Consider the following 27,853-nt stretch of genomic DNA (forward strand, 5'->3'; position numbering starts at 1 on the left):
TGGTCTAGATATACATTTATATGTATATATCGTCTATGGAAGGCGTAGGACCAAAAAATGTTCGTCCAATCATTGTCTGTCTATGTATTTATACCTCCACACAGCTGTTCATGCAGACTTCACACGATATCAGCGTGTTTCATGCTATCAGAGTTAGACAGACGTTAGTCACCGAACACTGCAAACAAACAGCAGCGCCTTTTACAGTTCCTCCTGAACCAAAACAATGAGCTTATGCTGCGTTCACGCCATAACTACTGTCATTTATGAAGAGATGGAAACCTGTGACGTTATTCTCGGAGCGGTTCATGACTCGAATTTATGTGTTTCTATGGCAACACTATCAACGCGAAATGAATCTGCAGCAGTCAGGTGATACAGGTCAGAGCTCTTTGAGTTAGTTTCATTATTATTGTAATGTTATGTACTTTGAGACATGAGGTAGTTTAATGCCGTCTCTCGTCACGCTTTTGTACGCATTCATGTGTTTTGAAGGAGGCGTGGGTTTGGAGACGCTCTGAAGGGAGGGTGGGATCTTATGCTTTTAAAGCTAACCTGCTATCGCTAGCCGCTCTGAAAATGACAAACCCTACCTTTAATAACTACTGCTAAAAATTTACTTTTGAATGATGGGCTGAATTGATTCTTCTAATCAAACTTTCGAATGTGGACATTTGACACACAAAAATGCTGAATTAGACCTTCGAATAAAACTTTTGAATGTCCACATATGATCCTGAACTGGAAGTTCGAATGAACCATATGCAGGCTAGTCAAATAATGCAATAAAATCATTATTGAATGTTCAAATAATACCCCAAAAGTTTCGAACTGAAAGTTTGAATAAAAACTTCTTACACAGATATGGTCAAAAATGCTAAATCAAATGTTCAAATGATCTAAATAGAATGTTTAGTTTAAACTTTTGAACATGTTTTATGGCCTAAAAAGCTGAATGGAAACACGTTTATTATGAATAATTTGAATCAAAGTTCGAACTCAAATGTTCAGATCATAAATGCAACTTGATTGCATTTATGATTACGAAAAATCCTCAAACTTTCAAATCTGCACATACCCAAAAATACTGAACTGAAAGTCTGAATTAAGAATTATATTTATTCATATACGCACATTTGCTGTCCAGAAATGCTAAACAGAATGTTCAATTCAAATGTTTAAAGTAGTGCTGTCAAAATCTACCATAAAAGTTTGAAATATATAATGTGCATGTATACACATATATACACACACACACACACTATATATTTACAAACTTTTATGGTAGATGTGATTAATTGTGATTAAGGGATTTGACAGCACTGCTTTAACATATTTAATGACCAAAAAAATGCTGAATTGAAAGTTCGAATCAAAAGTGCACACACACAAATATGGTCAAAAATGCTATATTGAATGTGCAAATGTGTGTATGAGGTCCATAAATGCTACTTCAAATGTTCAATTTGAACATTTTATAGGCAAAAATCTTAAGTTCAAATCAATCAAACGCACTTACGATGAACAAACAAAACCAAAAAATGCCGAACTGAACATTTGAATCAAACGCCCGATGCCTAAAAAATTCTAAACTGAATGTTTATATGAAACGTTGGGTTGTGCCTGTGACGGTTAGTAATGCCAAACTTTCCAAATCAAGCTTTTAAATTTGGCTAAAAATAACCAAATCAATGAATCAATCATTTTGATTCACCTATGATCAAATCAAACATGATTAATAATTCTGAACATAACATTATAATCAAATGTTTGCAAATACCTAAATTATGATGCCCAAAAATGCTGATCAAGATTTTGAAACAATTGTTTCTAAGCACAAATTGCAGTTGAACAATAAACCACAGTAGAGAAACCGTGAAACTTCAATAAACAGGCGCTAAGCTACAAACACAGATATTTTATTAAGTGCCAACAGTCATTTAATATATTAGAAAAACAACACGTGGAGAAAATAGAGCTGATACCAAGTTACAGTTTATAGCGTTATGAGTTCAAATGCGTAATATTTGTACATTTACACAATAAACAAAAGCCATCGCCCTCGACGACAGGAGCAAGGATGGATCAAACGAGGGTAAAAAACATACGAAAATAGACATTTCCGCATTGCTCGCCGTACGTGTCGCTTTTAAAAAAAGATGCATAGCATAACTAGCTGCGAAACAGCCTGGCGTGTTTTCGGCAAGCATGAAAATCTGCACCAATGTCAACGAATGATTGTCGCGCTGGTTTGAGTGACATATTCAGACCACCTTTAGTGGAGTTTAGGGTAGAACCTCTCAATCGTGTGTGTGTGTTTGTGCAAAGATGCAAAAATACTGCAGACTTCAGCTGCCTGAGACTCGTGGAATGTGTGTGGAGTGTGTGCGCTCACGCTTATGGGAATGTGCATGGTGCACGAGTGCGAGTGTGTGTGTGTGTGTGTGAGAGAGAGAAAGAGAGAAATCTGAAGCTCGGTTGCATCTCCTCCTCGCTTGTTGGCCTCCTGAGAACATGGATGAAGTTGAAACACGCCACACACACACACACACTGCAGGAAGGTAAAAGATCCCGTCATGAAACAGTGACATTCCTCTCCTCCTCTTTTCCCTTCTTTGGCTCTCGGGAAGGATGTCGGTGTGTGTGTGTGTGTGTGTGGGGGGGGGGGGTTGTGGGTTGTGTGAGTTTCTCTGTCTCTCTCTCGGTCTTCTGCTCGTCCTTCTCTCGCTCTATTTGGAGAGTTTGCTGATGACTCTGATGAGCGCGCCGTTCTCGTCCTTCAGCCTCTGGTTGTCCGCCCTCAGATCTCCTAAAACCTGCAGACGCACGCCAGATCTTTACCTCTTTCAGACCACTTTCTCATTTAAAGGAGCAGCTCACACACACTGAAATGTCAATTCTGATCATTTACTCACACTCATGTTGATCCAAACCCATATGACTTTTTTTCCTCCAGGGAACAAGAAAAAGGAGATGTTTTGAATAATGTTCAAGCTGCCGTTTTCCAAATAATGCAAGTATACTGTGACCAGGGGCTGGCAAACTCAAAGGTAGTCCATACAACTCGTAAATATTATTATATTATATATATTTTTTTTAATATTAGTAATTAGTATATTATTTTTGTTTAACATTTTAGTTTGATTGGACAATGACCAGGGACTGTCAATTATATATTTTTAATAGTTAATAAAACCTTAATTAATAATTAATTAAAATAACCAATAATAATGAATAACAATAAACAATTGCTTTTTTTAAAAGTATATAAATAATGAAATATAATACATTTGAACACAGTAATATGCATATTTTTTAAATAAACACATTTATATTTATAATATTGTAATATAATGAGACAATTATGTCAATTAAAAAGTATACATTTATTTTTACTAATATGTTACACGTATAATAATTTACATTTATATTAAATTTATATTTATAATGTAGTAATACTACTATATTATATATTAGTATATTACTTTTGTTTGGCCACTGACCACAGACTATTAATGATATATTATTAATAGTTAAGAAGATGAATATTAATATACTTTTGTTTGGCCACTGATCACAGACTCAATTATGTCAGTTATATTAATAATGTTAATATATTAATTCGGTTTTATTGGCCACTAAGCAAGGACAATTTTAATGTATATATTAATAAAAATTTATAAAAATTAACGATAATAACAATTAATAAAATCCATATTGAAATATTTTCTATTTGAAATATATATTTCTTTTGTTTGCCCACTTTGTCAGTTTCAAACTCAGCTTTTATTATTTTTATATTATATTATATACAATTTTAAATCTCAGCTTTTGTGATTATATTATATTATGATATTATGACCACTCTGTCAGTTTCAAACTCAGCTTTTGAGGTTTTGATATTATTATGCTGCAAACTCAAAGCCAGATCATACAGTATTTGATGTATTTTGCAGTCCAATAAAGCATGACCAATCAGATTTAACTGTGAGAAATAGAAACCAGGCAACCATCACAGCTAGTTAGGACAGAAACTCACATTAACAGTGCAGAAGTATGATTTATTACTTGTGACTTTGTGTCATGCCAAGTGAGTGTGTAAGGCAAACGGCTCGTTAAACTGGTTTTACTTGAGTTGGTTGTATTGCTCTCAGCAATACAGTATTAAAAGATGCATTCACAAAGTTTCAGCGGATAGAAACGCTCCAGGCGCCTCTAAGCCAATCAGCATCAGAGCTGACTGAAAGAGCCAATCAGAACAAGCCTTCCGTGATCATGTGCTCTCACCTTTAACTCCTCTTCCAACTCAGCGGCTCGCCTCTCTAACATCTTTTTCTCCTGAGACACAGAGAAAACAAGCATGTGGAATGACATCATAAGATTGAAAACTTCCATTCAGGGAAAATTCCACATGTTTTTCATTACTTCAGTGAGTTGATGCTCTGTAAACTCACCTTCTTTTCCATTTCCAACAGAGCCGTGCAGTCTGTGAATCTCTCCTGCCTCTGTAACACACACGAACACAGTTAGGAGTCAAATATAGAGGTATTTAGTGTCACACTGATACTAGAAGAAAATATGCCAATATCAGTCTTTCTACAGTCTAACTATTCAAATATGAAAATGTGTGTGTGGTCTACTTATGAACATTACAGTAGTCTTCAGGAATTCAGCTGAATATTCTTCCTTTACGACATGTATACTTGCAAGTAACACACAACCAACAAAAGTTTGAATGATAGAATTATTCAAAAAAAAAAATCAGACTAAACTAAAAAAGTTTAAAAAAAAGTAAAATAAAACTTATATATAAATATATGTATATATATATATATATATATATATACACACACACATGTATAACTGAATATATACATTTATATTTATAAAAATAATATATAATAAATATACTTGTATATAGATCATTTATACAAAAATCTAAATGTAAACGTATATACACATTTAAGTAGTTTAAATGGTATTATTTTTGAATATGATATCAAATATAGTATAATAGTTATATTTATAGTTTTATTATTTTTATCAGTTTAATTTTACATTTGATTACCTTTGTACTTTTCCAAATTTTTCAATATTTACTTTTAAAAAAATAGACAAATGGATATCAGGTTGTTTTTTATGCTTTAAAAAAAAAAAAAAAGTGTTCCTATTATTAGGAGAAAAAAAAGTTATTTTCAAAAAGTGAATTTCTGCCACTGCTGTCATGATGATAATCCAGCTGATCAATGTTTGTGTGTGTGTGTGTGTGTGTGTGCGCGCGCACCTGTGTGGCCTTTTCCAGCTCGACGCGGGTCAGTGAAATGGTTCTCTGTGTGTCTGATAACTGTGACTGCAGACGGCGGTTCTCTCTGGACATCTCCTCAAACAACTGCAACACACCGATACAGACATATAACACACACACACACACACCTCCTGCTAACACAACCAGTTTAACCACAAACCCCTCCATACCTTCTTAAAGTCCCGGGACTCCGATCCTCTCGTGAGGATACAGTCATTCAAGCCCGAATCAAACCTGAGGAAGAAAAGACAGACAGACAGAATGAGGAGGACGCATGCTGACATCATCAAACAAAGTGAAAGGTCAAAGGTCATACTCGTACCTGCTGCTCACGTGTCTGTCTGTCTGCATGAGGGAGAGCAAAAAAAACAAAACAAAAAAAAATCCATATAATTAAAAAAAAATGACACTTAATTCATAAAATTAAATTTTTAAATAAATAGTATTTTATAATTATATATTTTGAATATATGAATACTACTAATCAGTCTAAAGTATATACATATAATAAAATGCATTTATAGATTTTAAATCAGTAATATACATTTAAAATCTTAAAATATATTTTTCACTCATGAAGTGCTATTACTTTTAATCAATTAAAAACATGCATTCATTATATTAAAATATATTTTATACATATTATATATTAAAAAACATGCATTAAATAGTATATATATTTTTTTTCTTCTTTTTTTTCCCCATCACTGTCAATCAATTAAAAGTGCATGCTGATTGGTCAGACCTGTGGGTCCCGCCCACTGCTACTCTCCTCCTCTCCACTGGGATCATAGTCATCGCCCTGAAGATACAGAAGTAAACATTTAAATCCAGAATCTATTTCTTGATCTCCAGTTGTGATCACATGTCCTCCTCTTCATCACCTCTCCAGTTTTTCCTCTCCTCCTCGCTCTGGCTCTCCTGCGCTCCCTCGCTCGCTCCTCACTGTCTGCGGCTGCGCTGTCTGCATCTGACACACACCGACACACACACACAATGTAGAAGTAGTGTTACAGAGAGAGATACCCAAACATATCAGTGTTGTGTAATGAAATCCAGTGATGCGGGGTTAAAGGTAAAAGGTCACCTTGTCGGTCAGGACGTGGAGCACCAGGGGGGTGTGTGAGTCCCAGTAAATCCGACTTCTGCAGGTTAGCGATACGAGAGCGCCAGCTCACCTCCTGCACACACACACGTTGTGTTTTCATATGGGGACTTTCCATAGACATAGTGATTTTTATACTTTACAAACTGTATATTCTCTCCCCTTACACTAACTCTACTAGGTCAAGGATTTCGGATATTGCCATCTTTATGGGGACATTCTGACCTCATAATGTAGGGTTTACCGACCACACACACACACTTACAAAATCTGCTTTGATTAAAACATACATTTAGGGAAGATCACCAAATTCAAATATTCTTAATAACTGCTAAACAATATGTGCAGCAAAAAAGAAAAATGTACAATATATATAAATATAAATTAAAAGTTATTAATATATTAATAAATACTACATATTAACATTCATTTACTTACACACACACTCATTATATATACATATATTACTTATCAACCACTGCTAATTATTGTTTCCAAACAGGTTTCTCAAACATCCCCCCCCCTCTGCTACTGTACACACATCAATTAAGTTATTGTCCAGTTTGAGAAAGTAATATAACATCCAAAAATGTGACACATTTGACCTTTAACCTTTAATATTTCTGCCTGGTTTCTCAGTGAGTTCTCTGAGTGCAGAACAAACAGATATTTGGATCAAACTCAACCTTTCTCACCCCTTCCTCTGCCTTCTTTTGCTTCCCTTCTTTCTCCTCCTCTTCTTTCTTCTCCTTTCCCTTGTTTTCCGTCTTCATTGTCTTCTCCGCTTCCTGCAGGTCTGTGAGAGTAACTCCCTGAAGAGCAAACACAACGGTCACACGGAGATGTCAGGACTCCAGCTGCGAGTAAATGAAACTGCTCTACACAAATGTTTTCCCTGTGTCAAGGTCAAAGTTCAGGGTTAAAGGTCACATAGCCTTAGACACACCGCCCACTGACTGTTTAATACATATTCCACATGACATTTCCCAGGCTGCTACTATGAGCACTTCTGAGGAAGCATCGATAGGTAGATCTATCATCATGATTTCAGATTTATCTGTTGCTAAACATTATGTAAAAACGAACCGAACTGTGGTTGGTTGCTTTACATGCCAAATACATCAATCCAAGACAACATTTCTAATTTTCTTTAACATTTTTCATCTAATATGCATATTTTATTTCAGGTTTTAATTAAAGGTGCAATGTGTAATATTTAGGAGGATCTGTTGACAGAAATGCAATATCATATACATAACTATGTTCTCAGTGGTGTATAAAGACCTTACATAATGAACCGTTATGTTTTTATTACCTTAGAATGAGCCATTTCTTTCTACACACAACTCAGGTCCCCTTACATAGACATGTTTCTACAGTGGCCCTGAACGGACAAACGCATTTCGTCACTATGTTGTTCTTCGTGCAGAGAAGCGAGCTAAAGTCAGCCAATAAAACACTGACACAATGATGAACAGGTAACAATAATACACGCAATAATACACGCATTTTACTGAATAATTAAGTAAATATAATTTCATAATTTATATTTGTAAAGAAATCTCATTGTTTAACTGGCTACTCTCTGCTGTCTCAGACGACGACATCATTTCCTGTCAGCCACTGTAACGTCTGTTGGTTGCAATTCGCAACCTCACCACTAAATGCCGCTAAAAATTACACACTGCACCTTTAACGAAAACCATTTAAAATTTTAGTGAACAAAAACAACACTGGACTGGAGGTCATAAGGCTGACCTGTGTGGAGCGTCTGGACTGACGGGCATGTCTGGATCGGGCTTTTCTTTGAGCTTCCGCTTCCTCGTCACGCACTGGAGTCAGATAGGACCTACACACACATAAAAACTCAAGCTTCAGCCAATGAAAACAATGAAAATGTAGCTAAAACTATCTTGTAGCTGGCCCAAACTGGTCTAATGCTGCCTTCACGTGCTATCGGAAATACCCAACTTCCCACTTCCGAGTTATGATTACAAGCTCATCGCATTCAAGTGCTTTGTTGTCTGAAAGAACAGGGATCATGGACGGCACCAGGTTTATTCTTGCCCATTTATTTGGAAAATCTTATTAAAGCCAAATTGATATTTCGCATTCCCATTTATTGACAACCATATAAACATTCACCGCTTGCTGAGAGTTCTGGAATTTCAATCAAATACAGGCTATTTTCAGTGTGTATAAACATACAAAACACTTCGAATGATTGTTCATCTATGTAAATATGCACTAGAGACTATGCTTGAGAGCGTGACAAGCGCGACTGATAGTCTTCCCCAAAAGTCTTTGGGATGTGCTGGAGGAGACTTTACAGAGCGCTGGACTCTTGCATTGTCAATACAAGATCTTGACCAAACATGTATGCACCTCTTGATGAAAATAAATGTTGTGATGTTATTTCAATCAAGAGGTGCATAAATTTTTGGTCAAGATCATGTATTGACAATGCAAGAGTCCAGCGCTCTGTAAAGTCTCCTCCAGCACATCCCAAAGACTTTCAGTGAATTTGGAGACGATTAATGTGTGAAAATGATTCTTCATGATCCTCACAACCATTCTTTCACAATCTGAGCCTGATGAATCTTGACATTGTCATCCTGGAATATCATGTTGTGTCTTCATACATGGCTGTTTAAGAGATGAAAAGCTACACACTCCATCAATCAGGGTTAGAAGAACTGTTGCCAAACATATAACAATGCGTATAGAAACATAATAATCACTGCAATAATGATCAAATCACAGACTCTTAAGCATTTGCCTGTTTAAATCCTTTTTTTGGGCCAGCCAGTGTATCGTTCAGTGTTTTAAGAAATTAAATGGGTCACGGCTAGTAAGACGTGTTTTTTCCAGCAGGATAAAAGGTTTATTATCAACTCTGTGGTGTATAAATCATCACACACTCACTTGCGTCTCTGTTTGGTCTCTGGCTCGCCTGATGTGGTTGTCGTGGGCACAGAATTGGAGACGGGCTCCTTCTTCTCAGCCTCTTCCTGAGCCGACCTATGAGAGAGACGCCAGATCAGACCAATGCAAAAGACGCGCTCACATCACGCACGATCAGAGACACACGAACCTCTGAGCCAGAAGACTATTGAGGCGACTGAGTCCAGAGGTTCCCGTGGTTACAGAGGTCACTGAAGGGTCGTCAAGTTTCCTTCCATAAGATGAGCTGCGAGGTAACGAGGGGTTTGGACCCGACACTTCTCCAGTGGATTGGCTGTTCAATCGGCGCGTGTACGAAGAGCTCCGGCTCAACAAGCTACACACACACAGGATGATGGATGAGCTTGGAAAAGCGTAAACACAGGAGATGTTGTGTGTGTGTTGTGTGGCTCACCTGCTGGAGTTGTCGGGGTTGGTGCTGGTGCTGGTGTCGCTGATGCTGAACAAGCGCCTGGACGGGGTGGGCTGCACACGGGCCAACCTGGGCTCCTGAACATAGGAAATAACATCATTTTGAGACGACAAAACATATATTAAAGGTCCCATATTGTCAAAACTGAAATTTCCTGGCTTTTTTCATGATAACAGAGGTCTAGTGGCGATGAAACTACCATATAAGTTTCAACAGTCGATCCACAGACAAATGCACACAGCCTGCATAAAGAAGCTGTGCCTTTTCATGAGCCGTTGTGACTTCTGTATAAATGTGATGTCAGAACTACTCAGTCACCGCCTTCAGTCCCACCCCCACCAATGATGGGTCACCCGGAAAACAACAGGCCAATCAGAAGAGAGGCTCAGGAATATTAAGTAGACAGGCCAAAATCGACCTGTTCTTGGCAGAGCTCCTGAGAAAGATGTAAAAATTAATATTGAGATGGTTTTGGTACTTATACCGCAAATATATATTCTTAAGGACATCAAAACCTAAAATAAAACTTCAGAGTCAGAGGGTGATTGGCAACAGACGTCTACTAGTTCTAAAAGATGGAGGGAATTTGGGTGGAAGAGTCTGGTCAGATTTTTCATTACACCTTATATTATTAATAACCAAAGGGGTGAACAACAGCAATGCTGGCGACAGTGTGGACATTGGAACGCCAATCACTCCCATATATTTTGGACGTGCTCGAAGTTAGAACAATTCTGGGACAGTATCTTTTTAATTACTGGGAGGATAATGGGTTATGTCATCCGTAAAGACCCTAAGATTTTCTTGTTAGGTCTACTACCTGGTGAGGTGGTCCAAAAAGACGACACTTATCTTTTTAAAATTCTAATGATTGCATGTAAAAAGGCTATCACTCGGTCTTGGTTAAAGATTGACCCACCTCGGACTGAACAATGGAAAGAAATAGTGGAGGAGATACACTCAATGGAGAAGATGACATACTTTCTACGTATCAAAGGACACATATATAATAAGCACTGGACAAAATGGTTTGCATATAAAGAAGCGGAACAATTTTAATACTTTATTTTGTTATTATACAATATTTAGTGCCCCTTGTTCTTTGTTTTTGTATGTTGTGTTGTAAATAAGAAAAATGCCAAATAAAGAGTATAAAAAATAAAAAAAACTTCAGAAAGGTGTACAATATGGGACCTTTAAATATTTACAAAATACATTTAAATATTCATTTATACACTGCCCGGCCAAAACAAAGTAGCTGGATTTAAACAGGCAAATGCTTAAAACTCTATGGCTGGATCATTATTGCAGTGATTATTAGTTTCTAGCATGTTATATGTTTGGCAACAGTTCTTCTATCCCTGATTGATGGAGTGTGTAGCTTTTCATCTCTTAAACAACCATGTAGGAAGACACATGATCATATTCCAGGATGACAATGTTAAGATTCATCAGGCTCAGATTGTGAAAGAATGGTTGTGAGGATCATGAAGAATCATTTTCACACATGAATCGTCTCCAAATTCACTGAAAGTCTTTGGGATGTGCTGGAGGAGACTTTACAGAGCGCTGGACTCTTGCATTGTCAATACATGATCTTGGCCAAAAATTGATGCACCTCTTGATTGAAATAACATCACAACATTTATTTTCATCAAGAGGTGCATACATGTTTGGTCAAGATCTTGTATTGACAATGCAAGAGTCCAGCACTTCTCCAGTACATCACATCTTTTGTATTGAATTTCCAGCAAAAGTAATTCGATTTTGATATAATTACAGAGACATTACAGTGGTTTAATGTCAAGATTTTGTGCATCCGGCATCCATACAGTATATGTGTGAGTGTTACCTTATTTTCAGTTTCGGAGCTCAGTCTGGGACTGGATGCAGAGCGTGTCATTCCCTGTTTCGTCTCGGGGTCCTTGAGGGCCTCAGTGGTCGGATCAGAGGCCCCGGCCGAGCCCAGCGTCACAGAACTTCCCGCTTTACGCAGAGACGTTCTCCAGGAGCCTGGAGCCTCGGTCACCGGCGCTCGAACGGGTTCAGCCTAAAAGCAGAGCACTAGAAATTATTATAGTCAAATATTATATTGTTATTACATGGTTATTATTATATATTATTATTTATTTTGCCAGGGTTATTGTGGAGGGGGAGGGATTTGAGTAAGTTATGTTTGTACTTAAGTGTATGTTATGTTCTTTTGTTAAATGTGTTGTAAAATTCAATAAAAAATATGTTTGCAAAATAAAAAGAATAAAAACTGTATACACATTTGAAAAAAACACAAAATGACAAAAACACAAACAAAATTACAAAAACTTTAGTTAAATTTAAAATGAAAACTATTCAAAAGCTATTCAAATAGCATCTCAATGAAACTAAAATAACACTGATTATATTATTTTTTTTCAAAAATTAAAATTGTTAAATACAGCCACAACAATTATTGGGTTTTATTACTGATAATTTTATTATCATCAGTTGATAATTTTTGGCTGCTGAATTGCCTATTGGTGGCCATATCGGATTATTTGTCAGTAAATATTAGCACTGATATTTTAGTACATATTAGCACTTGAGCTACAGAAAATGTGTCCTGCGTTCAGAAAATCAGCATTAATGAGTTGATATGGAAACCCCAAAATTGGTCAAATTTAGTGCATATTGGCTGAAAAAGAGAGACTTTTCAGGAAACTCAATGCTTTGACGCAGTTCTGATCTGGTCACCTTTTTAACCTGGTTGAGGGCAGTGCTGGTCACAGAGCTCGCTACGGTCGCTGCATTGCGTTTGTTGTTCAAGTTGTTGATCAGTTCTCGAGTTTTTGCTTTTTCTGAAAAGACACGCATTAACCTCATCAGTTAGCTAATCTCATTTAATAATACATTTTTGATTTAGAGAATAAAAATGAGCGGGGTCTGGTCACCTGACTCTGCGTCGCTCTCTGATTCGCTCTCTTCTTCTGAACTGGAGCTGCTGGAGGGTTTGGATTGGCCAGCTGTGCGCGTCGACTCGTCTTCCTCCTCTTCTGTGGGCGGAGTCTGAAGAGTGGGCGGAGCAAGCTTCTCTCGCTCATGCAGGGTGATCTTCTCTCTGCTGCTCATACGAGAGATGGACGTCCTGTGGGGGACAGGCTAATCAGTCAGAGCTAAAACTCAAATCACAATTCATTAAAACTATATGGACATATTCAAAAAAGAAATTACTAAAACTTTGTTAAAATGGGAAATATAAAAATAAAAACCAATACAAAATATTATTAGAAACTATAATAGTATCTCAATATTACTAAAATAATACTGATTATTATATCATATTATTTTCCAAATATATTTTTTTACTTCAAACTTCAAATTAAATCAATAGAAAAAAATTAGCCACAGCAAATAAACCAACCAGTGAGAGCTAAAACCTAAATAAAAATGAATAAAAACAAACATACATTATATATATATATATATATATATATATATATATATATATATATATATATATATATATATGTTTGTTTTTTTAAACTAATAAAAATATATTTTCACAATGTATTTTTTCACTTTAAAATTCATAAATCATTAAAACTTTCAAATATAACCACAGCAAACTAGCCAATCAATAAGAGCTAAAACTAATAAATAAATAAATAAAAACTATATGGACATAAAAAACCCCTCTATAAACTCGTAGAAAAATATAGAAAATATAGAAATTATAATAGTATCTCAATATTACTAAAATAATACTGATTAATATATTATTTTATATTATATTATATCACATTATGTTAGATTATATTTTAAATATATTTTTTAACTTCAAAATTCAAATAAAATTAATAAAAATAAAAAAAATTAATGAAATCTATATGGACATGTTAAAATAAATTAAAATAGCAACAACAAAAACATACACACCAAAATGACAACAAATATAGTTGAGATGAAAATGGAAAATATAAAAATAACAACTATTTCAAAATATTAATAGAAACTATAACAGTATCTCAATGTTACTAAAATAATACTGATTATGTTATATTTTTTCACTTCAAAATTCAAAATAAAATCATCACAAATTTCCAATATAGCCACAGCAAATCAGCCAATCAGCGAGAGCCGAGAACATGTCATGTCACGTGACATACTCTGAGCCTGGGTGAAGTACTGAACATTCACAATATATTTGTGTGATTCACAATTCAATGATTCACTTGCTTCATCACTCAAAATAGAAACGATAGTGAATGACCCTGGGTTTCAGCACACAGGAAGTGAGGTGTTCCCATGCAGACACGTGATTGGACAGTGTGTGCTGTTTACCTGCGCGGGCGAGCTGGTGCCATGGAAACGGGTGGGCTGGTCTCAATGACGGGTGCCTTGATCTTCTGTAGCTCTGAACGCATCTTGAGGAGTTAAACACATCAACAACAGCTCTTACTAATACAGTCACATTCATATTCTAGAACTCACACTGTCCCGAATCATTTTATTTTAGCATGAATCAGGGTAAATCTCAAGAACATGCTCACATATTTTTTTACCTGTCGAATTAGCAACTAGAAATAAATCAGGACACGCTTTAGCATGAATAGGTATATGCTGATAATCACAAACAAAGTCCAACATTTATGCTACGAATCCTCATACTGAATATAGTTGTGTGAAGTGAGGTGTGTTTGATGACGTTGGCTCTGTACAGCACACACACACACACACGCACTGTTGTTTTTGGATGTTCATGCGACGAATATCTGCTCATTTGCTTGGAGTGAAAGCGGTCTTTGAACATTAACCAGACAGCTGATAAGATAGCACACATATAAACACATGCAAACTCACAGCGTTTTGCTTCTTCTGCAGTTCCTCCAAGTTATCGACGATGTTCTCATCGGCTACGTCGAGCGCAGTTTGGCCCTGCGATGCACAAATACACAATGCTTTGAAGTCTATACTTTTCATGTGATATTGATGTATGCACTAAGCAGCATTATGTACACTTAGCCTGTCATTATGGCAAAATAAACCAGCCTGTACCACATTATTGACGGCGCTCATGTCACACATGTGTTCAGCCAATAGACTGCAAGCCTCTTCCTGACCCCAGTGAGCCGCCGCGTGGAAAGCCGTCCAACCATCACTGTCCCGACTGTCCACATCTATCGCACACTTCAACAGCACCCTAATGCAACAGACAAATATAAAGATTTAAAGGCTTTGAAGGGACGGCTTTCTCAAACGATTCTGAATTTATATTTAAAAAGTCATCATCAATAATTGCCTTTGGCCGTTTCACTAACTTCAGGGACACAAAATCTCATAATTTGCTCACAGGAAGATAGTCTTTCTGATTTGCTAGTTGCATGAACAAAACTAAGACAGTAAAGACATTCATAATGTTACAAATAAACATTCAAATTAATAAATGCGGTTCTTTTGAACTTTCTGTTCATCAAAGAATCCTGAAAAAATGTATCACAGCTTCCGTAAAAATACGACATTCAAAATTTCAGCAGCAAATCATCATATTAGAGTGATTTCTGAAGGATCATGTGACACTGAAGACTGGAGGAATGATGCTGAAAATTCAGCTTTGCATCACAGGAATAAATTACATTTTAACATATATTCAAATATAAAAATATATATTTTAATTTGTAATAATATTTTGCAATATTACCATTTTTACTGTATTTCTGATCAAATAAATGCAGCTTTCGTGAACATAAAATACTTACAGATGACAAACTTTTGAACATCAGTGTATTTAGACAGTTTTGAGGAAACAATTTTTCATTATTTTGCACATTCCCAACAATCTGTGTTGCTGTAATTTCCATATACAGTAGAAAGTATCAAAGTATCAGCAAACTTTGGAGAGTGTGAGGCAAATCACTAGATATTTAATGTTTTATTTTCACCGATCTTGGTTTAAAACTGCCGCAGTTCCACTTTTGAAGCGTCTTAGTGAAACGAGCACTCACTTCAACACCTCGATGTATCCTTTAGCAGCGGCGACGTGCAGTGCGGTGGCCTGAGTGTTCAGATGAGGGACCAGAGAGCCGCTGCCCGCCAACACAGCCATGGCATCCTGGAGCATCACTCGCTCCTCCTCTCTCCTGGCCTGGTCCACATCAATACCTGAAAACCATTCAAACCAGGATTATAATCTTCCTCAGACATCACAGGCCATTTTTAAAGATTCAGTATATGATATTAATATATATTACAGGAGGAAGTGTGATAAAGGTCTCGTTTGGTTCAAGATCAGTTTGTTCTTAAAGACACCATGAAATCAAAATGGACAAAAGACCGTTCGCTAAGACCCGCCCCCTTTAGTTACTGTTGCTATGTCCGACAAGCCACACCTCTCTCACGCCACACCATGTTCTCACGCAGTGAAACACACAGAGACTGACGACACACTGACAGACAGGACAGGCCAGGTCACTTTTGATATGAAACAAATCTCAACTTTCATATTTGGTCATTTTATAAAGAAATTTAAACAGTAAATACAGTTTTGTGGCTCTTTAATGTGTCTGACGGATCGCTGTAGAGCCTCAGTTAAAGCTGCTCGTGAACCGATCATCTCTTCCTTCTAGTTCATTTATAGCATCAAATAAACATGTATGAACATCAGGAATGTTGTTGACGTCAATACACTTTGTTTTTCAAGTTCAAATCCTCCAACGTTAATCTACTAACTCTCCTGACTGCTTTGTCGGACAAAAATGGCAGATTCGGCGGATTATGATAGGTCAGATCGCCTGTCAATCAAACTCCCTGCGAAGGGTCAATTCTTGTTTTTTTAATGGAATATTGCAGTGTTTATTATAAATTATTTATCAGTGCACATCATTTTTTTTTAAATTCATGTGCCTCGTAATCTTGAATCAAAATAACTTCTCTGGTGACGAGGGCGGGGCAACCTGTCACTCACATGAGATCCACCAATAGCAAACCACAACCATCCAATCAATTCCCCATGAACAAAATCAAGTCCCGCCCTTCAAGAAGCCGTCTCACTCAGAACGTCTCAATACTGAAGAAAGGACTATCACAACTTGCGTTTCATGTCGACTTTAAGGACCCAAGGACACATTTACACACAGAAGGAAGTTTATAAAATCTCTGCACAGCTCCAGCATTTATAATGGAGTTTTTGATGTGGGAAATTCACATGCTGTTACTGTTACAACCAAACATCCTATAAACACACACACATCTATAATGAGCTTCTGTGAGAGTTTGTGTGTCGACTAAGGTTTTAATGGGATCAGACACAGCAGGTCAAGATCAGACAGATGGAGTGTTTTAGACAGATAATGTGAACCTATATTCGTTCAAATGGAAACCTGCTAACCTCACAAAGAAATATTGCATTGCTTTATCAAAAATCGAAAGAAAAAAGTAGAAATTATATTTGTTGTATCTAAATCTATTTTCAGGATTAATGCTTACACAGCAAACCTGCAGTCGCTTATGTCTTACGTGAACGTTAACAACTGAGAAAGAATCGGATGTGTATCATTGTATTGGATCCGTGCATTAACTCTTAAAGTCCACATGAAATCAAAATTGAAGTTTACACTATAAACAGACGCTGAAGCTGCGGCTGAAATCAGTCACTTGTTCACACATTTACTGTTTTCTTCATGGTGAATGACACATAGTGCACTATATAGGGAATAGGGAACGATTCAGACTGTGTGATATGCAAATGAAGTCTGGTTTTACGTCAGTGTCACACGAACCACCGCAGCTCCGGTCCAGAGACATGATATCACAGAGCGGATCATGTGATCAAGTCATCGCAGACCACAAAACGTATCGGACCCAATTGAATTCTACACAGAATGCTGTATTTTAAAGCGATATGGAGATTAGAAGGAAACTGCGGCTTTAGAGCTCAACAGCTCTGACCGAGATATAAATGAAACGCTATTGGCTATTTTAAAAAAGGGGAGGAGCTGTTTGATATGTCCCGCCCTGTCTTCCTGTTTCAGTGGAAATGTGGAAACACATTGAATAATGCTACACCTCAGTGTGCTTTTAAAGTGACAGCAGCCTAATATGCCTGCTCCTGTCTGTCATTAGTGTTACTCAAACAACAAAATACATAGAAAATCCCTTTTGTAGCTTTAACAAAGATAAATAATATTTAATTTATACAGTGAAGACTATGCAGTGTTATTTTACATTTGATTATTCAATTTCTGTACCTGAATACTGTTAGACTAACCTGAAAAACATAAAGCACTTTTTATTTCATTTGCATCTTTGTTCTATTGTATTTATTGTATTATTTTCTATGCAGATTCACTCCCAAACAAAATCACCCCAATCGTTCTAGAATGATTCATTCTTACCAAATAGAGCTACTAATCTGGTGAAACTGTTTTCATATCGCAATATATATATCGGAAAAAAAACCTAACATATCGCAGTTTTTACCAATATCTTGCAGCCCTAGTTTTAAGTTTAAGTTTAATATTAATATTTATTCATTTAATATATAGCATTTAATCTTACTTCAGCTTTATTTCCATTACCGAAAATGATTTTTGATAGATTTAGTTAACAATAACAGCACTGGTGAAAGTGTTTCTTCCCCCGTTTACTCCATCTCTCTGTTTTCTAGGCGTTGTATCTCTCACCCTGTTTTTTAATCTCTGCTTTCAGCAGTCTCGCCATGACGTCCTCCGTAGCGACGTCGAGAGGAAGTTCTCCCTCGCTGTTCACCGCTCCCACGTGTGCGCCGTGCTCGATCAAGTACCTGCAACAGGCACACAGAAAAAAACCTGGTAAACTTTAAACTGTCAAGACTCAACTCCACTAGATTTGATGCATTAGGTGCCTTTTCAATTAGATGTAGCTACTTTTATCAATACGTTTTGATAAAATATGAAAGGCAGCATCATGTCATCTTAGTAGGCAGCTCACTAGGTCGTTGAGAAGGGTTACTGACTTTGTGATCTGGATGAAACCGCAGGAGGCCGCAGCGTGGAGGGGCGTCCAGCCTTCGTTGTCTCCTCTGTTCACGTCACTGCCGCTCTCCACCAGAAACTGAACCATGTCTGCGTTTTCATCAATACAGGCCTGAGGAGAAAAAGAGAAAATCTATTCCATCTCTATATACAATATATAGATATTTCATCTCTACATACATACTCTATATTTCATCTCTCTATACTCAATATATAGAGACTATATTCATCTCTATATATTGTATATTGTCACTCCTACTAGCCACTTTGGCAGGTTGAATTTTAAATATAACTAGTGCAAAATGCCCGTGCAAAAGTTTGTGTGTGTGTTTTTAGTAATTGTTGGTTTGGTGTGTTTGAGTGCTCATTGTTACAATTACACAGCAGAAGTTCAGTGACATTTTTATTTGTGCATGGTAGAAAGCAAATACTGATACTGACATAATGACATAATATATTAACTTGGCACTGCACTTACTTGTGCCCGTAGCGAGACACCTGTTAAGTTTGAAATCCATAGGAATAACGGTTCGAGAGATATGCGAATAACACACACACACACACACACACAGACAGAAAGACGTTCCCGTAATTTATAGATAGATATAATATACAGAAGTAAACGGCGTAGGTGACTTACAGATTTCAGGGAGCAGGCTACACAGTGAACTCCGAAAAAATGCTACGCTTGAGCAAACAGTTTGTGAATAGGTTACTACAAATGATGGCCGTGAATAAAACATAATATTCAGATGCAAAAATCAGTGCAAAATCAGTTTTAGTAATTGTTGATTTGGTGCCCGTGAAAGAGAACTTACTACAAATGATGGCTGTGAATAAAATATAATATTCAGAAGTAAACAGTGTAGCTTATCAGAATGTTTATTTTTAAACCACAACCTTCTTGGGGCTTCTTTGACCGATACAACCCTCTAATGTCAGAATGTTTACTTTTAAACCACAACCTTCTAAAAATGATATCTTTAGCATTTCTCATCCAAACAACGTCAAACTTGGCACTGCACTTACTTGTGCCCGTGGCAAGACACCTGTCGAGTTTGAAATCATTCGGACTAACGGTTCGAGAGATATGCGAGTAACAGACACACACACAGACAGACAGACACACAGACAGACAGACACACAACCGTTTCTGTAATTTATAGATAGATATATATGTCAGTTGTAGTCTTTTAAAAAGGCATCTGAAATAATAAACAAAGTGCAATGTAGTGTTGTCAAAAATATTGATTTTTCGAAACATATCGATACTGAAACGCTTCACGCTTTAGTGTGCTACACTCTCTGTCTCTCTCTCTGATGAATATTGTTACTGTTACAGGGCTTGGATTTTCGACGTGGGATTGCGCGTATTGCACAAACTACACAATTGACAAAGACACAAAACAAAATTACTAAAACTTTTATTACAGAAAATAAAAAAATATTTAATTTAATACCAAAACATTAACAGAAACTATAATAGTATCTAAATAAATGAATAACACTGGCTTAGACTATCCTGAAACATAATATTAAACATATCTGTAAAAATGTAAGTAATTCAAGCATCATGCTTATCAGTTTCATTAATGCTAATATTGGCCAATACTGATATATTGTGCATCACTACTAAAAAATTATTCAAGTCTGTTCATGTATTCCTCAAACAGAAGACACTGCCCTTAACCTTTGACCTTAGATTACACACACACACGCATATGTAATGTAAAAGAATGAACACAATCTGATGTCGTCACCCTTATCAGCTGAGTCTGAGTAACTCTATTGACACTCATCATGACATCAACTTTACAACACTGCTGGAGCCAGTGTCATATTGCATGATGGGAAATCTATGTTTCCATGTCTTTCAGTGAGACACAGCTGCCATCAGCTGCAGGCAAAACAATAATTATCCAGCGAAGCGTTTACATGATGGAAGTGTTCCTGTACACATACATGTGCAGGATGAATCAATGCTGTACAGAAGCATTACTAACTCAACTACACTTTTTAACATGTGTTTTCAAAATACTGTAGCTGTTCCAATAACACGCTATGTTATCGCTAGCGGTGTAGCATGACACTGTCAGAACTCTACATCGCCACTTCAAACGTCAAACTGTATTAAGCGAGTCGAGATAAGGCCGGTTCACACCGAGAGCGATAACTATGAAGATAACTATAACAGCGTTCACACCAGCGGACGATATCGTTCAATTATTATAAGCACGCTGCAGTTTTGTCGTCGGTCACTTTAAACGCTCGAGCTCTTTAAAGGGCTCATCGGATGCAAAATTCACTTTTATATGGTGTTTGCATATAAATGTGTCTTTGCAGTGTGTGGACAACCACCATACAATGAAAAAATCAGTTTGTTTATCCTCAAAAAGCCTAAACACACGCCCACGACCACTGACGGACTGTCCCGTATTAGCATACAGTATTTCTCGTATTAGCATATTTCTCGTATTAGCATATTTCCCCCTCAGCCATTTGTATACTTTCTGTGAGGCAGGTTGCCATGGCAACATTTTAGTGTCTTGTGTTGACACCCCCTACAGAAGAGGGGGGGGGGGGAGCAGTTGCTCATTATCATTTAAAGAGACATGCACCGAAACGGGTCGCTGTGAACAGAGCTGTTTTTGAGGAGGTAAAAAGGCTGTTGTTTTAAAGGGGTGATGAGCTGAGAAATCAAATTTTCCTTGAGCTTTTGACATTTAAGAGGTCATCATACTATAAGAATATCCTGTAAGTTTCAGAACTGAAAACTTCCTTGTTAGTCCAATAAAAGCTTTTATTGACACCAGGCACAGCGAACGACAGGTTTTTCAAAGAGTCAAAGGGTATCAAACACCGTCTCCACAGAAGAAGATCAACGCCTACTTCAACACTGCCTGATTAGCCCCGCCCACCGATTCGCGCATTACATGAAACTCATTATAATATGCAAAACTGTTATCCAATCATAGCAGTGGGCGTTTACTTCCAAGTCTTCAATGCGGCTTGCCCATAAAAACCGAGCGTTTCAGGAGCTAGGCTCAAAACCAGGGTAGAAAATAGCCTATTACTTATTCATTTTGATGTTTGTGAATGTAAAAACCGAGCAAACGTCATAAGTTGACCTCAGACAACAATATAAAAAAAATTAAAAAACAGTTCATGACCCCTTTAAACAACCTTTGAGGAATTAAACTACAAACTTTACACGTAGACCCTAAAGAATCATCCCAACTTGTGGAAAATGGGCATCTGATGACCCCTTTAAAGCAGGATGGATTCTGATTGGCTGTCAATGTTTTTATGGTTCAACAGCTGGAAAAAATCGTTCTGAAAGTCACTCAGACTTATTGTTTCTCAGTGCCGTCATCGCTATAGTTGTGGTGTGAACTCTGATATTCTTTCTGTATTGTTCCTTACTTGAATGCTACTGTTAAATCTAGTATATAGGCCTTCCTAAACAACTTAAAGCACTGTTTATTTAATTTCTACCTTTGTTTTATTGTACTAGTCCTATCGTTTGTAATTTACCTTTTTGTACCTATTTTTAATAACAAAGATAAAATAAAATCACCCCTAGTTTCAGGTGTTTTTGTGTACCTGGATGGTCTTAATTGTTAAGTTTTCAGGTTGATATATTACCAAGTTGAGCAAAGAGAAAAAAAAAGTGTTTGAGTTGTAATGATGCTTTCTTTTCCAAGATAGAATGGAAAATAAATATATTGGTTATATCAATTTCAGTTTTTAAATATATTTAAATATAATTTAGTTTTATTTAACACACTTAAAGCATTATCATATCGCATATATCGAACATCACATTATTTAACATATCATTTTTTTCTTCAATATCGTCCAAAACTTAAAAGTGCAGCCGTTTAGCTACTTTATAAGTAGCTTCTCTAACATGTCTAAGATTCTGCAAGCAATATGCTACTGCAAAAATCAGCCAGACCACATGCTAACAGAGATTTACCACTGATAAAACGTGTGTTTTCAGGCCAAGTTTGGGGGAACAGAGTGAGCGGCTCCCAGAGGACCCGGCGCTGCCTATAGAAACCTCCACGTACGCTTGAGCAGAACAGAAGCTCGCTCTGTTCTCATTGTGTGTGTTTGTGTGCGTTTCTGAGGAACAGTGGGAACCTTCTGTATGGAGAAGGTGTGAAGTTCTCCACGGGGTCACTGAATGTGTGTGTGTGTGTGTGTGTGTGTGTGTGACTCAGAGAGCGACTGGCCTTTGCCTATGACAACAGCCGCTTGTCCTGCATGAAGAATGTTTTCCATGCGCTCACTGGAGAACAGCAGAGAGAGAGAAAGGCTTTGGATGGAAGTGATGGAAAAACTTAAAGAGCGCCGACTATATTTAATCCCCGTTACTGAGCAACAACAGGACAACAGGACCGAGATCGGGATGAGCAGCGAAAGAGCATCATCACACACACACACACACCGGTTACTAAAATCAGATATAGAAGTAAAACAATTAGACATACTATAAATATTGAATATGGATGTACACTACAAAAATACTACACAAACAAAAAATGAATGCAAATATGAAACAAAAAAACAGTTACAAATATATGGGAACCATATTGCTTATCAAATATTAGAGATTTTTTTTAAAATTAATTTTATTTATTGTTTATTTGTTTTCGTTCATATTTAATCTGCTGATATTGGAATCTCGTTTTCATCTTTTTTGGGGGATTTTTGCCATAAACTAGCTCTAGGCTAACTTTGAAAAGTTGTAGCGCAAAATTACAGCATTTAACCCTTTATTTATTTATTTTTAGAGAAAAAAAGTGTAGGTCTTGAATATTGGCAATTTATTAGTGATTATTAGCCATAATATGAAAACAATTATAAGCTCATCAATCAAAATTGTTAAATTGGTGCATCCATACAAACAGAAAATATACAATAATACTACTAATAATAATAAAAAAATAAATAAAACAAGGAATATTATTGAACAGGAACAGTGTATTATCCAATCAGCATTTAGGATGAGCAACAGAATAAGGCTAATAAAGCTTTTTGCACAAAAAAACAAATATATATATATATAAACACACACACATATTTGTTTGTTTTTTGTGCAAAAAAACTTCATTAACACAAGTTAACCTCAAGGAACATATATATTAAAATTAAAAAATCCATGTAACGACCCCTTTAAACATTTGAGGTTTGACTCATGATGTTCTTTCTTCTGAGGAACCTTTAAAAGAGAAGATTTGCTCAATCCTACGTCTGTGTGCGGGACTTCAGTTTACTTTAGCACCATTAGAAGGTAAACCATCCCTGTAACTCTATCTGTGACGGAGGGGACGTGCGTGTGTGCGTGTGTGTGTGTGTGTAGAGGCCAAAACAGTGTCTTTGACAGGATGTGACACTGATTCTGTCCAGAGCCAAACACACACAGACACACACACACACACACACACACACACACACACACACACACACACACACACACACACACACACACACACACACACACACACACACACACACACACACACACACACACAACAGTAGGCTGTGTGTTCCCAGAATAATGTCAGTCTGAGTAACAGTTAGCAATCAAGAAACTGTGGATTCGTTTGGTATTATGCACTCATAAAATTATGCATATTTATGTCATGGCAACACGGAGTAAACACTGACAAAGATCCGCTGACAGAAAGACTCACAAATCTAACCTGAACACTCAGTAGTTCATTTAGTGAATGCAGAAATGCTACAAAACTAAACATGAATTTAAATAGCAAACTACAAAACCTTGTATAACCATGACTGGGTTATATTCACCACAAAATCAAAGAAGTGTATATTTCTTTTTTATTATCTGCTTATGTGTGTGTGTGTATAATATATATCCATTAGATTTCACATTAAGTTAAATATGAAATGACATATTACAAATTAAAATAAAAATATTTACAATTTATTGTAATAATCATTGTAATTTATTTGCACTGATTTTTTGTATATAAAAAATATCAAACTAAATGCAGTAGAATATATACTATCATTCTGAGTGAACACTTTACAATTTAAATAATATAAAAAAAAATTTTGCGTTATAGAAATGAAAATTTGAGGGGAAAATAGAAAAGTCCTTTTTTTCTTTAAGCAATATATAATGTATTATTTCTTTTAGTATAATGTATTGTTTCCTTCTACTTCAGGCCTGAACATGTTCCTGGCAGGTTCTGGCACAAAAACAGCCAAACAAAAAATACTTTCTGTCACACATTAGTTCTGCATGTAAACACAAGATAAGGTGACACTTAAAAGAGCTCATGTGAGACTCAAAGCTGATGTTCCCCAGAACTTCACTTCTGAATACCAGTGAAGCGTGACATCAGCAGAGCCTTCAGCCAATAGCTGTGCTCGCACACGACCACCTGTCTGGATCAGAAAAGAGTGTGTTTCATATTTTCGAGCATGTTTTAGACTGGAGAGTATTTGAGCAAAACCTTCTGCAGACTTTTGAGCGGCTCTCTTCAACAGAAGCTTCTCAAACTAGCATGAAGAACGTTCTATAGAATCTAAAGAACGTTTCAGAACCTTCTGTGGAACGGAAAGATTCCATGGATGTTAAAGGTTCTAAATGGAACCATCGATTCCAATAAAGAACTTTTGTTTTTACAAGTGAAGACAAAGATCCACAAAACAATGACCCTCAAGCACACTATGATTTTTTTTAGCTGACTATGAAGAATAGTCTTTTTTTCTCATTTAAAGCTCAGGATTAGCTGGTTTCCAAGTACTTACTGTTGAAGCAAAAGGCTGAAGCAACAAAAGTCGAAAATAACCTTTCCTAAACGTGTAATTTAAAAAAAAAAACATCCACAGCTGAGAGGAAGAAAGAAAAAAAGAAGAACAAAACAAAAACAAACACCAAATGAAAAGGGCCGACAGGAATTCCACCCAGCCGTGAAGAAGCTCAGGAGATATGAGGAAAGTCTTGCTATGCCAGTTCAGCCTGGAGTCAGAAGAAGCCACATTAAACATGACAGCCACGGGACGGGCCCGAGACACTCCCTGGACGTCACTAAAACAACAACAGCAACTGTACTCTTGCAAACAACACTGAAGAGTCAATAGTCAATAGAAATAGTCAATATAAAAAAAGTCTAGATCAAGGCATGAGATTCATCATCATCATCATCATCATCATCATCACCATCATCAACAATTCTGGTCCAAACCCATAACAACACCGTCACAACTACATCTGTGCTGGAAATACAGTTTGTTTATGCGCTATTATAATAACATTTTGACATTCAGAGCCAAAAAAGCCTATGTGTTTCTGACTTTGGCTATTTATAGTCAACATGATTTTTTTTTTTTATCTCTTCTCTTCTCTGATGATGCGTTTACTGGCGTGAGGGCGGGGCGACCTGTCACTCACACGAGATTGACCAATAGCAAACCACAACCATCCAATCAATTCCCCGTGAACAAAATCAAGCCCCGCCCCTATATTCGTTCTTGTCCCAGAAGCCGTATCACTCTGATATACGTCACAACAGGGAAGAAAACACTATCACAACTTCCACTTCATGCTGACTTTAAGAGTTTGTACAGTTAATGTACTAATAACTAGTACTAATGTACTAATGCAATAAAGTTTCAGTCACTTCAGATTTTAATCAAAAATATCTCGGTGGTATAATTGGCAGAGGAAAATTTTATTATTAAAACGCTGATTTTCTTGAAAACAAAAAATGTCTTTAGTGGTTTATAATATTTAATCTTAAATCTCAATTAATATTAATAATCTGCTAAATCAAAGTCAGTGTGGTGGAAGCCATTTTTTTTTAATCATGTGACAAGAAGCCCTCAAAACAAAGATGACCCCTCAATTTTTTAAATAATATCCTGACCTCTTTATGAAAAGGCATGTTTTTTTGGGGTCAAATTGAGTACGCTACAATCTATTTAAATCATGACACAAATTTGTTTTAAAACAATACTTAAATATCGTACACACCCATGTAGGCTAAATCAATATTTGAGTACTTTTTACTTGACCATCACTTTGACATTTTTTTTATTTTTGTTGTATAAAATGGTAGCCTATAGGCTATAACGTTAGGCCTAAATGTTTTTTTTCAAATATGTATGAAATATGAATATAAAAAAAACCGTTGGCAGATATATTTCAAAATAGATTTTTCAAGTTCATCATCTCAAGACATCCTTGCTTGTCATCGACCTATGAGTTGAGAAAGGCGCAGAGAAAAGTTTGTGAACTTTCTCAAAAGTTTCCACACCGAGTCAAACGTCAGTGTAAACAATCAAACACGATCCGGATACCTGATGCAGTGCCGTCAGCCCGTCTATATTGGCGTGATTGATATCAGCTCCCTGTCGCAGGAGCTCCGCCACCTCCTCCCGGTCTCCGGCGGAGCAAGCGGCCATGAACACGGCGCCCTGGGCGAAGCGCACTCGGGCCCGCCGGTTTCCGGGAGCCGAGGACTGGCTCTTCGCCTCCACCCCGGTCCGGTCCGTCTCCGAGCCCTGCCACCGCTGCAGCTGATCCTGCCGCCGCTGCTTCGCTGCTTCGGACCGGGAACGGTCAGTGGCCGCCATCTTCCTCCCTCGGTATCTCCCGGGGAGTTTCAGTTCATCAGACAAGTGATGTCCGATTCCCGTACGATTCGTTCGTTTGAACCGATTCCTTTAAATGATTCGTTCGAACCGATACAGTTGTGAATCAATCGAGAGGATTTCAATTTTTTGTTTTTTATCATAACACAACTGCCGGCGTATAAAAAACTGTTGCTGTTTTGTTTTTCGTTTCGGTTTTTTTTTCTTCAGTTGAGAGACTAACCTCATTTGATTGCACTTTAAAAGTAGTACAATAAATCCATATAAAATCCGCCCCTTAATAGTGCTAACAACATAATAAATCAATAATCGAAAACATAGCAATTTTTCAACAACAAAAAACTAGATTAAAAAGTTTGTAGACAAACTTTGAAGTTGGCTTAAAAAAAAGCCTAGCCAGAAAGTTTTACTAAGTTTTAACAGCTTTGAGGGTTTGAAGGTTTTCAGTT

General features: G+C 36.8%; 1 protein-coding gene across 1 annotated transcript; it reads right to left on the reverse strand.

The window, feature by feature from the left end:
* Window positions 1-1,903: 1,903 nt before the first annotated feature.
* LOC311071365 (protein phosphatase 1 regulatory subunit 12A) lies at window positions 1,904-27,468 on the reverse strand. Its single transcript, XM_084095758.1, has 24 exons — window positions 27,111-27,468; window positions 18,752-18,882; window positions 18,441-18,559; window positions 15,765-15,921; window positions 14,818-14,962; window positions 14,623-14,697; window positions 14,104-14,186; window positions 12,714-12,907; window positions 12,517-12,620; window positions 11,639-11,836; window positions 9,769-9,863; window positions 9,505-9,690; window positions 9,336-9,431; window positions 8,169-8,259; window positions 7,106-7,222; window positions 6,393-6,486; window positions 6,190-6,275; window positions 6,051-6,107; window positions 5,628-5,650; window positions 5,476-5,539; window positions 5,285-5,389; window positions 4,455-4,505; window positions 4,288-4,338; window positions 1,904-2,816 (listed from the first exon to the last, which is right to left on the reverse strand). The coding sequence occupies exons 1-24, from the start codon at window positions 27,384-27,386 to the stop codon at window positions 2,730-2,732; spliced, it is 2,685 nt and encodes an 894-aa protein (XP_083951884.1). The 5' UTR covers window positions 27,387-27,468; the 3' UTR covers window positions 1,904-2,729.
* Window positions 27,469-27,853: the final 385 nt, after the last annotated feature.

This window comes from Abramis brama (assembly GCF_963993115.1).
Source record: "Abramis brama genome assembly, chromosome: 20".
Taxonomy (NCBI): domain Eukaryota; kingdom Metazoa; phylum Chordata; class Actinopteri; order Cypriniformes; family Leuciscidae; genus Abramis; species Abramis brama.